The sequence below is a fragment of the Neodiprion fabricii genome, chromosome 4 (assembly GCF_021155785.1).
Source record: "Neodiprion fabricii isolate iyNeoFabr1 chromosome 4, iyNeoFabr1.1, whole genome shotgun sequence".
Classification (NCBI taxonomy): domain Eukaryota; kingdom Metazoa; phylum Arthropoda; class Insecta; order Hymenoptera; family Diprionidae; genus Neodiprion; species Neodiprion fabricii.
In genome coordinates this window covers 40,648,722-40,664,003 of record NC_060242.1, presented here as the reverse complement: position 1 = coordinate 40,664,003, position 15,282 = coordinate 40,648,722, and the positions used below count along the sequence as shown (strand labels likewise).

At 44.1% G+C, this 15,282-nt stretch overlaps 3 protein-coding genes across 4 annotated transcripts; 2 read left to right on the top strand and 1 right to left on the bottom strand.

Moving 5' to 3' along the window:
* Nucleotides 1–75: 75 nt before the first annotated feature.
* LOC124179333 (glycine--tRNA ligase) lies at nt 76–3,294 on the bottom strand. Its single transcript, XM_046563576.1, has 4 exons — nt 2,768–3,294; nt 846–2,526; nt 556–743; nt 76–413 (listed from the first exon to the last, which is right to left on the bottom strand). The coding sequence occupies exons 1-4, from the start codon at nt 3,014–3,016 to the stop codon at nt 303–305; spliced, it is 2,229 nt and encodes a 742-aa protein (XP_046419532.1). The 5' UTR covers nt 3,017–3,294; the 3' UTR covers nt 76–302.
* Nucleotides 3,295–3,490: 196 nt separating this feature from the next.
* On the top strand, nt 3,491–4,408 carry LOC124179347 (transcription elongation factor 1 homolog). Its single transcript, XM_046563598.1, has 2 exons — nt 3,491–3,743; nt 3,838–4,408. Exons 1-2 carry the CDS (start codon nt 3,628–3,630, stop codon nt 3,968–3,970), a joined length of 249 nt encoding a protein of 82 aa, XP_046419554.1. The 5' UTR covers nt 3,491–3,627; the 3' UTR covers nt 3,971–4,408.
* Nucleotides 4,409–4,528: 120 nt separating this feature from the next.
* LOC124179330 lies at nt 4,529–14,979 on the top strand. 2 transcript variants are annotated; one of them, XM_046563569.1, is made up of 7 exons: nt 4,536–5,827; nt 6,354–7,185; nt 7,373–11,237; nt 11,340–12,201; nt 12,277–12,654; nt 13,303–14,562; nt 14,632–14,979. In XM_046563569.1, exons 1-7 carry the CDS (start codon nt 5,404–5,406, stop codon nt 14,883–14,885), a joined length of 7,875 nt encoding a protein of 2,624 aa, XP_046419525.1. In that variant the 5' UTR covers nt 4,536–5,403; the 3' UTR covers nt 14,886–14,979. The 2 variants fall into 2 exon arrangements, with proteins under 2 accessions (XP_046419527.1, XP_046419525.1); XM_046563571.1 differs by lacking the exon at nt 14,632–14,979 and having other exon boundaries at nt 4,529–5,827; nt 12,277–12,653; nt 13,301–13,459.
* The last annotated feature ends 303 nt before the right edge of the window (nt 14,980–15,282 follow it).

Below are 15,282 nucleotides of genomic sequence, written 5' to 3'. Positions count from 1 at the left end.
CACGTTTACTCACCTCACAATCTCCAGCTGTATTCTTAAGAATTTATTTCGCATGGAAAGAGAGCCAACACTTGCTTCAATTATTGATGAATATAATTTATGGAGTTCATGAAATTTCTATCAAGGCATTTTAAAAATAACATACCATTATGCCAACAAGCATTCAAGGTCAATTCTCAAGGTTAAAATTTTGTTTCTAACCCTTAATTCAGCTTCCAAGGCTTAATAATTTCATTTGCATTTGCATAATGACTTTAAAAAAACATGCATTGCCTAATTTACTTTAAATATTATGCTGATTTCTATGCTTTTGCATTCTCTTGTTGTTCAAACTTGGGATACTTTTGTGCTACTTCAGCCCATGTTATTTTACATAGAGACAAGTCTTTCACCACGGTTGGGAGCTCGTCCAACTGAAACAGAGAAGAACACATGTTTAAACTCCCAAAACGTTTTAAAGATATGGAAAAAAAAAGATGTTTTCAAAAGCTCAATTTTGGTTTGGTAAGAAAAGTATAGCACATTACAGCCGGCTGATCAATATAAGAAACTTACATTTATTCTGACTTGATCCATGCTATCCCGTTCTCTAAGGGTTGCTGTATGCGGAGTCTTCAGAGAATCAAAGTCTATTGTAATGCCAAAAGGTATGGCAATTTCATCTGTACGAGCATATCTTCTACCGATACTGCCTGAAGAGTCGTCTACTCTATGGGATATGTCGAATGCAGTCAAATCTTGGGCTAAAATGACAAAATAAGGTCAATTTTAGATAGCACATAAAAGATATCTGAACAAGGTGAAAAATTGTTGGCTTACACCCATTAATTATGGGTGGAACTTACATAGTTTCTTAATAAATGGTGTAAATTCTGTATTACCACTGAGTGGCAAGACAGAACATTTCAGGGGTGACACTGCTGGAGGCAAACTCAAGTATGTCCTTTGCTCATCACCTTCTCTCATCCGGAAATTGTGTTCAAAGAGAGAATACATGACTCTACCAACACCAAATGAGGGTTCAACGACAGACGGTGTGATTTCCTCAACGTGTAAAGTTTTTTGGTAACGTTTTATCGAGACCATGTCCTTTGTAATTTTGATTGATGCCCCATCATGCAAAACGAGATCGTAGTCCTCGTTTTTACTTATTTTTCCTTCAAGCACCGCGATTTCGTTTTTATTCAACGCAGCCAGTGCGTCCAAAACTGCTTTGGCTTCCTTTTTAAATGCTTTACCTAGGACACCCTTGTTCGGGAATGCTTCGACAACGTCAACGACTTTTGGCTCAGCCAGCTTCTTTTCAGCGATCAATCTGACCCCTGTCGCCTTAGTGTGCTGAGTAAGATCGTACGCGGACCTGTCTGCGCATCCAACACACTCTATCCAGCCGTAGGACGTCAAGCATTCAGCGTCCCAGCAATCGCAAGCATAATGCGCCATTTCGTTGCCCATGTGCTGCCGAAAGCGTAACTTAGCAGGATCTATTCCAACTTTGAGTAAAAACTGCTGGATCCTAGCCATGAAGTATCCTAGAGTCTCATTGTCTACCAGCCCTGTCTTTACAGCTTCTCCAATTTCCATGTATTCTGCACTTTTCCCATCCATTTGGCTACATGCAGAGTAGAGATGCATCTTAGTGTGCTTCACAGACTCGAATTTCGGATGATTTTTATCGTTGGGGTCGCAAAAATGTTCAATCTCAGCCATTGTGAATTCTCTGACACGGATGAGTCCGGATCTCGGTGATATTTCATTTCTGAAAGCATTACCAATCTGTGCAGCGGCGAAGGGAAGCTTGCCTGAATTGAATTCCAACAGCCTTTTAAAGTTCACGAAAATTCCTTGAGCAGTTTCCGGCCTCAAGAACCCTTTGATCAGTCCAGATGGGCCAATCTGCGTGGCAAACATCAAATTGAATTCGATAGGTTCCGTTAGATCATTGCCAGTTATCGGTGATTTCATATTGAATCTCGACACAACTGCTGCTAGTTCTTGCTTACTCATACCATCCAACTTGATGATGATGTCTTGGCACTCAGCGCGCAAACTTTCGTCAGTTTTCTTGTCCAATGAAACTTTCTCCAAATGTGCTTTTATGAAATGATCTAGCCTAAAGCATTCTCCGGTCTTTACATCCTTTATCATTAAATCTGCAAATCGGTCCACATGTCCAGAAGCTTTTAAAACCGGTTCAGGCGTTAGGATGGAACAATCAACTTCCAGCATCTGTTCCTCTAAAACAAAGAAGCTTCTCCAGACGCTAAGGAAATTTGATTTCAAGGCACATCCCATTGGACCGAAATCATACTGTCCTGTTATCCCACCGTAGATGGCAAACGACTGGTCAAGAAAGAACCTTCGCTTCAGAAGATCCTCCATTTTTGCACGATCAAACGACGCCGATGGGATCAGCGACAGTTCCTTGTCCTCAAGGAGCTTTTTACGTGCCTTGAGCTCTGCAACAGCCTTCTTGACATCAAAGTCTGGTGCTCCATCAGATTTAAGTTTACGGACCAGGTCCCCCTTTAAGAAACAAAAAAGAAAATTATAAGCCAGAGTGACAAGATTATTGGACAAGAAGAAAGAAAGCCATGCTTACTCTGATGCAATACACAGACGGATTTTGTTAGAGGGGAAATACATGCAGTTTTCTTAATTTTTTTTCGCGAATTCTTGAATAAACCGAAATACAAAAAGTTTCCAAACATTGTGTTGTTAATGAAAGCTTTTTTGGAGTAAAAATCTGAAGCCATATGGCACTCACCTGCTCCTTGACACTTGATCGAAGGGGCGCGAGGACTTCTTCTATCTTTGGATCTGCCATACTCTGTAGCTGAAAGTGCAGCTTTACTTTTCTGTGCTTCTTCTTCGAGCCCCACTGAGGAGTTTCGGAATATAACCTCGAACTAACAGCAAGATTTCTTGAAATTTGATCGAGGAACCTGAGATATTTGATCCCGTACCGAGCTCCAGACTTGCATGTGGCTCGCACAGTATGGAGAAAAATCTGCATTCGCAGCGATCTCGATCCCCAGTTTTCGCCGGGGAATTGGCACGCTGGTTACCGACTACCGTACAGTTGTCAGATTCTACCGGAAACAGCACGAGTAAGATGAAAATAAATGGGAAAGGTTAGACTTCGTAGATGGGAAAAATCCTTTTTTTTTCTTCCTAATAATTAGAACGGAATTAGGACGGAGAGACATAATTATTCCTTCTTTGAAGTGCTAGTTGCATTACATTGATCATATTCGGAATTGGCATAGGTTCATGATTGCCTATGGTTGGCGATTGTTGAATACAGCTGAGTGCAACAAACAGTAGCAAAGCTACTGACCGGTCACAATCGTTGTGCGTGTTCGGATATACGAGTTGGATTCGTATCATACGACGTCATTGTTCGAAGTTCACTTTGTACCTGGCTATACTTTAGGAACGTACGAAGTACTTTGCTGAGAAATTAGTACCCGGTGTAGTGGCAGAACTGTCAACTGAAGCGTCTACTTCGACGTTCAGATAAGTCAGCGGGCAGCCGGTGACAACTGAAAGAACGGGGAGAAGTGTAAACAGAGTTTATCATTAAGTATTTGTATTTGGAAGAAAGACTTTGGTTATTGAGACGCAATGGGACGTAGAAAGAGCAAAAGGAAACCGCCGAGTAAACGAAAGGCGATCGAACCGCTTGACACCCAGTTCAATTGTCCGTTTTGCAACCACGAAAAATCCTGCGAGGTTAAGATGTGAGTAAACACAAGATACGGATAATTGCGTTGTTGTTAGATATATTTGTCACTTTAAAACCGATTATCATATTAAATGGCCAATTTTTTTCAGGGACAAATCAAGGAACACGGCCAGAATAACGTGTCGTGTATGTATGGAGGACTTTCAAACAACCATAAACCTATTATCAGAGCCTCTTGATGTCTATAATGATTGGATTGATGCCTGTGAGACTGCCAACTAAACTGCAATTGTAGCATAAGAAAAAACGGAAGACAAAGATTAAAACACTAAATTATATTTCGCTCTAAAGCATGATGGACTAAATTATAGATTCAGAACTGACGATGGTATTCGAAATACGATGCAAGGGCCATGGATACCTCTTTTACTTGAGTCATGCCACATTCTGGTTATCATCTCTTGGTACACAAGCTGTATATCAGGAGACTGGTCACATTTGCGTAGATCTTTTGTTGATCTATAAATGTTCTGCCAGTATAATCAAACATAAGTATCTTGCAATAGTATTGATAACTGTAAAGAGGCTGACATTTTGGTGTTGCGATACCTGCACATTTAAAATTTCAATTTGCGCGGGTACAAATTGAGTGTATGCACGAGTGTAAGTAATTTGGAATGTATGTATGCGTGAATTTCAATAAATGAAGCAAAACCATAATGAATAACCGTAACTCTGTACATTGTGCCCCCATACTGCTTCGCGTGCGTGCGCGCGCGAGTGCCTTGTATATTAGTGAAATAATGCGTCACCCACACGTGCAAGGGTCAATAAACGTGCGTAATGGGTAGAGATAATCTGAATAATTTTAAAGTGAATTGAATAAACGATACAAGGATCGTTTAATCGATCTCTGGGAATGAAGAATAGGGTATATCCGTGGGTGCATCTATCTATCGATTGGTAAAGATCTCTGTTTTCCCTTCCCTCCTCGGTCTGCTAGGCGGAAGTACGCGCGGTGTTGACAAGATGGCGGGTGGTCCGATCTCTGTCTCGGTATTAGACTTGGTAAAAAACGGGAATGAAAAATGCCGCGGAAAGTGAGAGAAAGAGCGACGCGTGCGGCTGGCAGATAAATAAATAAGGGAAAATCTTTTGTCCCTAGAATTCTAGCGCGTCTCGATTTTACGTCATATAAATGAACCGCACATTACACGTAGGGAAGGCACCAGAGACCGGGGTAATAGTTACGTTGTGATTTTCGGCTGCTGCGAGGCCAGCAGCACCAGCAGTAGCAGCAGCACCCGCGAACGCCGCGACAACGACGCTATGGCGTCCATCGGTGTGTCATTATTATTTTTTTTTTTTCACTTTTAATTAGTGCTACCAATTAACATTTTTGCTCTGTCTATGATGTTCTGAAGTCGTCGGCGGTATTTCACGCCCGCAGTTCGCCCACCAATAGACAATATTCGGTCATCCCGCAGTGGATAATCGCGGTTAACGGACCCAAGTCGGTACTTTTTCACCGTCCTCACACGTCCGGTCCTCTTCTTTCCTCATCTGACAGCTGAACGCCTCAAGCCTGATATTTCCTCATCTCGGACAGCGCGACACCGTCCCTCTGTCTTTTTCCCCAAATTTCAGCCTACCCCTTTACCCTTTCCATCTGCAAAATGATTTAAAGGGGCGAAAGTGATTTTTAAACACGAGTCATGGATGAGGATCCCGCTACCAACATGTCAAACTCTGACATGGACAGCTTTCTGACGAGGATTGGGGATGTCACCATAGAGCGTGTTAATCCAGAACGGAGCTCCAAGGAGTCAGCTGAGCAGTCGGACCCGTCGGGTCTACCACCTGGCTCCAATTCTCCCGCCAATGTAACCGGCAATGATGAAAGCTCAGAGGATTCTGAAGCCGAATCGTTTGACAGGGAACGAGAGAAGGGACAAGACCGTTTCCCTGATGAGGAAATTGAGAGGATTCACTCGGAGGGATCTGGCGATGACATGGATCTTGACGAAACTATTGACAGTCAGATTGGCGTCAGACTTGACCATGAAAAGCAGCAAACTTTGTTGGAAGATGAAGAAGATATTGAAGGGGTCAACATTTTGGATAGCTTGCCGTTGGAAGGTTCGTCTGCACGTAAAATATTTACCTCTTTAGATTCTAATTGAGATTTGTTTTTATTTTTCTTACTTATGGCAGCTCTTTTTACAGGTACAAAATCACAATATTATCTTGGCTCTTGTAACCTTTTTTGGATTCTTGAAAACAAATACTTGACTAATGCTAATCAATTTTGGACAGAAACGGATTATCCTCTTATTTATAATCTGACATTTCTTGAAATAGAAGACTGGCTTGACCATACATTGTTATTGAAGTTTTGAGAGTTCGTTTAGAAGTAACAAATTTATTAAAACAATTTCTATTATATCATCACTATAAGCACGATGCCTGTAAACCATAATTGTATCAGTTCTGTAAGGTTCTGAGCAAGTCTGAGGGTCAAAACTATTGCTGTAATTTGAAAAAACTAAAAGTTCAATTACTCACTCTTATGTAAATACCCACATGGTTTCCCGCAATGTGTATGTAGCTTAAAATTTAGAAATTTGATTCCTTCCGATCATAATCAAGTACTTATATTCCACAGGCGCACCCATCGAGGGACAAGAAGTGACAGAGGCAGATCTGCTTGGAAAATCTGTGTCCAAGGAGATGGACGAAGCAGAATGTGATGAAGATGAAATTGAAAAGATGGATGACAATGTTGATGACGAAGATGCCGAAGGGGAGGGGAACAAAAGACTGTGCGATCCAGAGAACCCTGACTCGAGTAAGAAGAAGCAAAAGAAGGGTGACCAGAGTGACAGTTCAGGCCCAGAGTGCGAGACAAAAGTTGAGAAGAAAATATCAAATATGAGACGAAACATTCGAGAAGTAATGGATGAGAATCAATTGGACGAAGCTACTCTAGCTGCACAGCGACAAGAAATGGAGCGTCTTCGACGAGTACAAGAACAACAGAGAATCATTCGTGAAGTGCAGAGACAGATTGCTATCAACAGACAAAACAGTAAAACTCAAACTCGTGTGATTAGTCTTCTTCAAGGGAAACAGAGCCAAAGTGGAACCACGATATCGCCATCGTCATCATCCCAAGTACGATTGCCTAACACCGTTCTACTGAAATTAAATTCTGGTTCTGGGTCGGGGTCTGGGTCTGGGTCAGCGTCAGGACCTGGAACAGGACAAGGTACTCATAGCAGCTCTGCGGCTCAAGCTGCTCAGCAACAGCAAAGAAAAGCACTGGAAGCAGCTCGCTGGCAGAAAGGAAGAAGCACTCTGCCTGGAGTTCAGACATCTATATCTAGAGTTCCGAATCGTTCTGGAAATACCAATCTTCTTCAACAAAGAATTCGGATGATGACACCATCTGTGAGCATCTCACCAGTTGTCCCTAAGAAGGAACCAGTCGATAATAGGTGTGATATTCGTGTTCATTTCTTTTCATCGATCTTTCATTTTAAGTTATTTATCATAGCTTGTTAGTAGTGTAATGTGGAATAGACTTCCGCTTCACATCTTTGTCATTTCTTGGATCGCATTTGAAAGTGAAACTCTGACTTCTGTAGCATAAAATAGGTTAAATCATTGCTCTTATCATTGCAGATCAGAGTACTACTCGGAGTCTGAAGTCTCTGACATAGAGGCTGACGAAGCGCTGCGCGAGAAGCAGATGCACACATTGAGGAAGGTGTCTGGGATGCCCAGGGTGCAAAAACCGGCAAAGGGTAAAGATGTTGTGACGATATCAAGCTCGAGCGAGAGTTCGGATGACGACTGCATTGTGTTGAGTGATCCAAGTGGTGGAGAGGAAACAGATAATGAAGATGACCCATCCAATTCGGGTATGCATACCAATGACCGCTACAACGTCCCTGACGAGCACGGTCGAGTCCTGGTCAACGTCGGTCACCCAGAAACAGAGCCGGATGTTTTTCTGGCCCCGCAAGTAGCACGTATTATAAAACCCCACCAGATAGGTGGGATTCGTTTTCTCTATGACAACATTGTCGAGAGCATTGAGAGGTACAAGACTAGTTCCGGGTTCGGTTGCATCCTTGCGCACAGTATGGGTCTGGGAAAAACGTTGCAGGTCGCAAGTTTTTGCGACGTATTCTTCAGATGCACGACAGCCAAAACTGTTCTGTGCATCATGCCAATTAATACCTTGCAGAATTGGCTAGCCGAATTCAACATGTGGCTTCCATACGAAGCAAATGTTCCACCACATAATCAGACCATCCCTAAATCCGAGTCACAACCAGACGTCAAGCAGGAAATAAAAGAGGAAAATGGAGCGCACAGCGACGCGTCGCGACTTCCGATGCAGTCAAATCCTGAATTTGCACCAAGAATGCCCCAAGACAGTACCTGCAACCAGCCTATTATCGATAGTACAACTCCTCATCAAGGCTACGATCCATTAAGCTCGCTACAATGTAGAGTCCAAGAGAACATCCACAAGGACCCTACTGGTGACCAAAACTTTCATTACCGCAACGAAATGCCCATGAATATGATGTACGGAAACCATCCTACTGCGGTACCTACCTTTGATCGTGATCCGGCCAAATCTGAGCTGGATTATTCCGGCTTGTCGAAGCCTGCAGCTTCTCCAGGGCCGATGTACCCAGGCAGCTACTCCTGTAACATGATGGGAGTAGATCGGGAAATAAAGCAGGAATTTGCCCCAACCACAGAGTCAGTGATTAAGACTGATGGCAGTGGAACAACGGAGGGCACTGATGGAGTGAAGAAGGAGGAAAATGGTGGGACACTTGGTGCGGCTAAGGAAGTGCCTGCTGCAGGGGCGACGGAAAAGAAGGAAGTGGAAACAGTTAAAACGCCATACAGTGTGGATTCACCTATTGGTCAGGAGCTGCGTCCACGCCATTTTCAGCTTCACATTTTGAATGACTCTCATAAAAGCATGGCCGCTAGAGCGCGTGTTATTCAAGACTGGCAAAAGAAAGGAGGTGTCCTTCTAATTGGATACGAATTGTACCGGCAGCTGTCCCTCAAGAAGCCTAACAAAGCCAAGCGAAAACGCGGACAGGCATTCAAGGACATGGTGGATGTTGAGGAAGATGACAAGAACAAAGGACTTCTTGACGATATGCACTCAGCTTTAGTCAGTCCTGGGCCCGATCTCGTCATATGCGACGAGGGCCACCGTATAAAAAATTCTCACGCCAGTATCAGCCTTGCTCTAAAGCAGATGCGAACCAAACGTAGGATCGTGCTCACCGGGTATCCCTTGCAAAATAATTTACTTGAGTATTGGTGTATGGTGGATTTTGTAAGACCAAACTACCTTGGCACAAAAAGTGAGTTCTGCAATATGTTTGAGCGTCCTATCCAGAATGGCCAATGCATTGATTCTACCCCACAAGATATACGGCTTATGCGTTATAGGGCACATGTCTTACATGCTTTATTGGAGGGATTTGTCCAGCGTAGATCTCACTCAGTGTTGCAGATATCACTCCCGCGAAAGGAAGAATACATCCTTCTTGTTAGAATGACACCCCACCAGCGAAAGCTTTACGATACCTTTATGACACAAGTTGTGAAGACGAGAGCAGTTCCCAATCCCCTCAAGGCGTTTGCTGTGTGCTGTAAAATATGGAATCACCCTGACGTGTTGTACCACTTTCTTAAGAAACGTCAGGCCAATGAAGAAGATGATTTGGACCTCGAAGAAACCATGGGGGAGAAGCCTGCTCCAGGTACCAAACGCACTAAGGCACGCCAGGCTAAAGGAGAATCTAAAAAGGGTAAAAAAGCGAACGCAACTATTAAAAACAAACCTGCTGCAAGTGTCCAGCCAAACTCTTCATCTTCATCCAGTAATGACATAGCAGAGGGTGAAAATCGACACCAAAATCCGAATCAGACAGGGAATTATCAGAACTACCCGATGCAGCAGCCGCAAAACACAGCTTACTCCAACCCTGCTGTTCCTAATACATACCCTCAGGGATACGCTAGGAATTCAGATTATGATTGCCGACAGGGACAAAACTATCGACAACAGAATGATCAGAGCAATTATTGTCGGGGTACAAATAATGCACAGCAAGGAGAATATGGAGAATTTTATTCAAATCAGGGACAACAACGTTACACCAACCCGTCTTTTCAGACCTTTCCTCAAGGCTCTGGATATAATAATCCTCAGGGGTACCAAAACCAGGCCCAAAACTATCTTTCTGGGAATGATCAACTTGCTGGAAGTCAAACGCAAAACTACAACCCACCAAGCTCTCACAATATCGAGTATCGCACAGATGCCACTTCAGGGAACACTTATAATGCATCATCTCTTTACCCGACACAGTGTTACCCGTACCAGGATCAGACTCGAAATTACACGGCCACTCCTAACTTGGGATCAAATTATCCACAAAGCTATCAGACCCAGTCGTCTAATCAGTCTTCTGGTTTGTCAAATATGTCCGAGTACCCGACATACCCAACGACGAATCCTGTTCAGGGCTACACCCCTTCATCAAATCAAGTCAACCAACAAATTTATCCACGAAGTGACACCTCGGGAAATCAAAATTTTCCAACGCCGACGCAAAGCCAAGGACAAAACTATACAGCCAACCAACAGAGCCAAAATGCGTCAAATCAGACGGGCCAGATATTTTCACGAACAGATAATCAGTCTCAAAATTTCGTACGTCCACAGAATCAGACTCAATCGCATGATTATAATGCTGACCAGCAAAACAGGAATTCTGCTGGGAATCAGACCACAGCTTATCCACCCAATCATGAAACTGCGCAGACACAGAACGTGCCCAACTATTCTTCAGCGACTGGAACCCATGCTAATCAAATTAGCCAATTCAAGTCTGAGGATCCTTACTGGCAGCAGAATAATTACACTCAAAATTTTAGGCAAGATGCTAGCGGAGACCCTTACTATACTGGGACTGTAACAAATAGATACCAGAACAATTATTATCCATCGCAAGGCTTTCAGGGCCAAAGATATGAATATAACCAAACCCCAGGGATGGAGGGAGTCGGGAATAATGATGGAAAAATGGCAAGTCGTGGGCCGATTAGAAACTCTGGTCCAGTGCAAACTAAGGGCAATTTTGAAGAAGGGAACAAAGATGGAAACAACATTACTGCCCAGAGTCAGAACTCAGCACGAAATGTTCCCCCTGCTTCTCAAGGCTACCCTGCTAGTACAGATCCAAATCGAGTCGATCCCATTACTCCATCTCCTCAGCCACAAAACAACGATCGTAATATTGTTCATGGGCTTGTGACACCGAACACAAACAGTATAAGGCAGATCGACTCGAATAAGGATGAAGAACGCGAGCGGGATGATTTGTTGGACAAGGAAAGGGAGGAAAAATCCGATGACGAAATCCTAAACAAGGATGAGGACAAAGACCCAAAGAGTTCACCCATGGCAAAAGAAGATCCTGGTATTCCATACGATTGGGTAAGTGGCATGTTTAGACAGAAAATAACCACTTTGAAAGCAAAAAAATTATGATAAACATGTAAGGCTTATATGCTTATCTATAATGTGTTTTTGTTTCAGGCGACAGATCTCATGAAAGGTTACGTCCCAGGGCTCATTGACGCATCTGCAAAGATGTCCATCTTTTTTTGCATCCTAGAAGAGGCAGTGCGTCTTGGGGATAGAATTTTGGCATTCTCTCAGTCACTTTTCACTTTGAATTTAGTAGAAGACTTTTTGGCACGGAACAGCTTGAAGCATCCAGATGGGAGAACGGAAGACTGGATGAAGAATGTCAACTATTACCGCTTGGATGGAAGCACCAGTGCACTGGAAAGAGAAAAGCTTATCAACGAGTTCAATGCCAATCCAAAGATACACTTGTTTTTGGTTTCGACACGGGCCGGTTCCCTTGGGATAAACTTGGTTGGAGCGAATCGAGCGATCGTCTTTGATGCCTCGTGGAACCCTTGCCATGATACGCAGGCCGTGTGCCGGGTTTATAGATATGGTCAACAGAAACCCTGTTTTGTATACAGATTAGTCACTGACAATTGTCTCGAGCGAAAAATTTATGACAGGCAAATCAGCAAACAAGGAATGGCAGACCGCGTCGTCGATCAGTGTAATCCCGACGCCCATCTGTCTCTCAAGGAGGCAGCAACATTGTCGTGGGACTGGGAGGAGGACAGTCAAGTACAGGACTTTTCTCAGGCTAAGGATGGATATGCCGATCCCGTTATGCATAGTCTTCTAGAAAAGCACTCATCCCTGCTCACCAAGCAGCCATTCAGACACGAGAGTCTCCTTGTCGATCGAAAGGACAAGAAGTTGAGCCAGGCCGAAAAACGGCTAGCGCGACGCGGCTACGAGCTTGAAAAGATGGCCGCAAATTGTTCCAGGCCAAGCTACAACTACATTCCAGGAAATACGGCGAGTAGAGGTGACTTCCGTACATTATTTTCCAGCAAAAGAAATATCCAAGAGACTTGGTTTAACACTTTCACTTTGTTCTCAGCGGGAGGGCTTCAGATCCGTGCCATACGAGGAGGAGATGCAGGCGGAACTCCAAAACCTGTGGCCTCTGTGAGGCCGATGCAACAACGCGGTACTGAGGGACTTGGAGGGACCCGAACTGTCGGTGGAAGTAGATGGATTCCAGCGGAGGTTTGGCAGAGACAGGGAATGAGCGCACAGGAAATGACTTTACCTTTGGATGTTGTTATTCCGACAAATTCACCCGACAAAGGTAGCATTGTGCTGAAGGCTGGCCAGCGAGTTATGGTCCTCAAAAGTCCCAAAGGCATTTACATGCAGCTAGAGTCGGGAAAAATCATTGCCATTAGGACAGCGCTGAAACTAAATCAGCAAAAACGGGAGGAAGAACCCAAAAAAGGTAACATTATATGTGGGGCTTTCCACGACAGATCGACCTGCCCAAAAGCCTGACCCTCCTCGAATTTGTTTAAAATTTGTGACAACTTTCTGTTACTTGTCGAGAGTGTTTGTGATATTTTTTATATTCTTCCTCGACGACGCTTAGATGTTAGCATTCGGTATAATATGTGCGGAAAGCGGAAACGTACGAAGTGTAATTAAGTATTACTCGTAAACTATTGATTGTATAAAAAAACGGTGCATATGAAAAAGTTTCAGTTTTAAGTATACTGCAACGCTAAATTATGCAAAAAGTTATTGGGGCCGCTGGAAGCCCGTAAAAGCTCAAAGAATATTAGTTTTTGAGATTTCTCAAGAGCGGGATAATTTTTTGCGACAAAAATTTCAGAGGATGTTCCTTTCTTACTATTCAAAAACTTGTGTAAACTTTATCATGGGCCGGGATTTGGTTTCCAAGCTATGAATTTTTTTCAGAATTAAAAAAATGTATATGTAGTCGCATTTCAGAGAGAACGTAGTTTTTATTGCAGTTTTTTTAGTTTATAAAGTTGGCTTGTCTGTGTACTCAGGCTGGGCTCCAATATTTTCTTCTACTTTAATCGAACCCTGATCGTTTGTACTAATGTTCCTTGAATATCACCAATAGGTGTTTCCTCGTTGTCGCAAAGGAAGCATAATGCAGAGGTTGGGTTTCCATTGAGAAACAATTCCGCAATATCGATCATTCCAAAGTCATCGACATCACCTGGTCGACCACCGCTTGGAAAATCGCCAAGCGGTACAGGCTTTAAGCCATTCGCCGATAAAGAGATGGCTAGAAGGCCAAGGCCCATTGCAACAGCAACAGCCAAGCCATATTCGAGTCAAGTAAGCCTCACGAACCAGGTCTCTCTCTCGCGGCTTCCTAGAGTCAAGCAAGAACCGATAGACTCCTCGTCTCTCGGTGATAATTCCAACTCCTCCGACAGTCAGATGAGAACAGAGCAAAGGGTGGAAGAAGTGAGACTGGAGGATGTTGTCGCAGAGGCCGGTTCAAACTCAGAATATACTCGAACTGACTCGAATCGCTCCTCGAACACCGATTCCGAACCGACACCCCAGAAACCGTCCGAAGAAAAGGAGAGCAGAAACGAGTCCTTCTCCACGGATATTAACAACAAAGACACGCGCGTCAGTAATGAGGTTCAAGAAGAATGTTCCCCATCTGGCGAACAACTCTGTCGAGCGACCGCACCCGTGACGGAGCCGCAAAAACCATCGTTGAAAAATTATAGACACAACTTCCCGAGTCATAAGGCGCCGCTGGATGACGCGAATACGGACGAAATTATACTAGAAGAACCTGAGCCCGTTCAGCCGGTTTTAGACAGACCACACAATACTGCTGATTCTATTACGTCGGCACCAACGACGCCCAGACCCGATCCGACCCCGCCAAAAGTACCGGAAGCAACGCCCCAAGTTTATCCTTACTCCCAGTACTCCGGATACTACGATTATTCCGATCCGCGATCACGCTCGCTGGCGTCACCGTACAGAGCATATCTTCCGAGCGTATCGCCGCAGACCGGAAATCTCCGACCGCCACCTGAACCGGCGAAAGAGACACGAATCGAACCCGAGAAGCCCAAAGAAACTGCGAGTATTTCTGCACCTGCGTTAACTCCCTACCAACAGCCGCCAGTCAGTACAAATCCCAGATCAGTGGACGATGCTAATAAAATAAATAGCAAGGTCAAGTCGCATGTTCCCGAGGCGAAAACCAGAGAAGAGACCCACGCACCGACCGCATTCAGTCATCCGACAAATGCCAGGTATCCAGCACCGTACCCGCCAGGACCTTACGATGCTTACTCGCAGCATTATCCAGCCGCCCCTGGATCGTCCTCAGCGTACACAGCTGGTGGTAAGTCTGACATCGTTAGGGTAGACACGTTAGGCACGTTGAAATAATGTCGTACGTATGATTCAACAGCTCCTGGATATCCTCCAGCGTTTGCTGGGCCGACGTACGATGCTGAATACGCCCGAGTCTACTCAGCTTTCCACGGTCCACCGTCAGCAGCCGATCCGTATATGCATAGGGCCTATCCACCTCCTCCTACGCACCCAACGAACTATTATCCTCCGTTTCCACATCCACCGCCACCACCATATCCAAATTATTCATTTTTGCCACCTTATCCGAATCCAAATCTACCCAGCGAACCTCAGCCCCCTGCGCAATAGGATTAATTGATTAGTGTTTAAGTCGAAGAAAGAGAAACTGTATGAATACATTTATAGATTGCGAATGCCAATGAATATATCTGAAGAAAACCTTGGAGCTGATCGCTGATCTTATACATGCATAACATGTATACCTGTTGTTTGACAAACGCGATGCACTCGTTGATGTCTTATCATTTTCCATGCTTGAAAGAACTGCGAGAGTAAATCGAGGTGACAAAACAAGTCAGAGAAGACAGGAGATAAACAAAGTTCTTTAGTCGTGTCGAACGAAGCTTGACGTCGAGCCAATTACCAGTAGGAATACTCTCGACGGTATTTTGGACGGAATATACCCGATGCACGGAGACTCTGAAAATGCGGAATAGTACAGTTTTAGACATTTTGTTATTTACAG

Excerpts from the sequence above, each read along its gene's own strand:
- LOC124179333 (XM_046563576.1), bottom strand. The coding sequence starts at position 3,016 with ATGCAGATTTTTCTCCATACTGTGCGAGCCACATGCAAGTCTGGAGCT. Across the intron at positions 2,527-2,767 it reads GATCAAGTGTCAAGGAGCAG|GGGGACCTGGTCCGTAAACT; the intron begins GTGAGTGCCATA and ends TGTTTCTTAAAG. Across the intron at positions 414-555 it reads TGGATCAAGTCAGAATAAAT|TTGGACGAGCTCCCAACCGT; the intron begins GTAAGTTTCTTA and ends TCTCTGTTTCAG.
- LOC124179347 (XM_046563598.1), top strand. The coding sequence starts at position 3,628 with ATGGGACGTAGAAAGAGCAAAAGGAAACCGCCGAGTAAACGAAAGGCG. Across the intron at positions 3,744-3,837 it reads AAATCCTGCGAGGTTAAGAT|GGACAAATCAAGGAACACGG; the intron begins GTGAGTAAACAC and ends AATTTTTTTCAG.
- LOC124179330 (XM_046563569.1), top strand. The coding sequence starts at position 5,404 with ATGGATGAGGATCCCGCTACCAACATGTCAAACTCTGACATGGACAGC. Across the intron at positions 5,828-6,353 it reads GGATAGCTTGCCGTTGGAAG|GCGCACCCATCGAGGGACAA; the intron begins GTTCGTCTGCAC and ends TATATTCCACAG. Across the intron at positions 12,655-13,302 it reads GGAGGAAGAACCCAAAAAAG|GTGTTTCCTCGTTGTCGCAA; the intron begins GTAACATTATAT and ends TATCACCAATAG.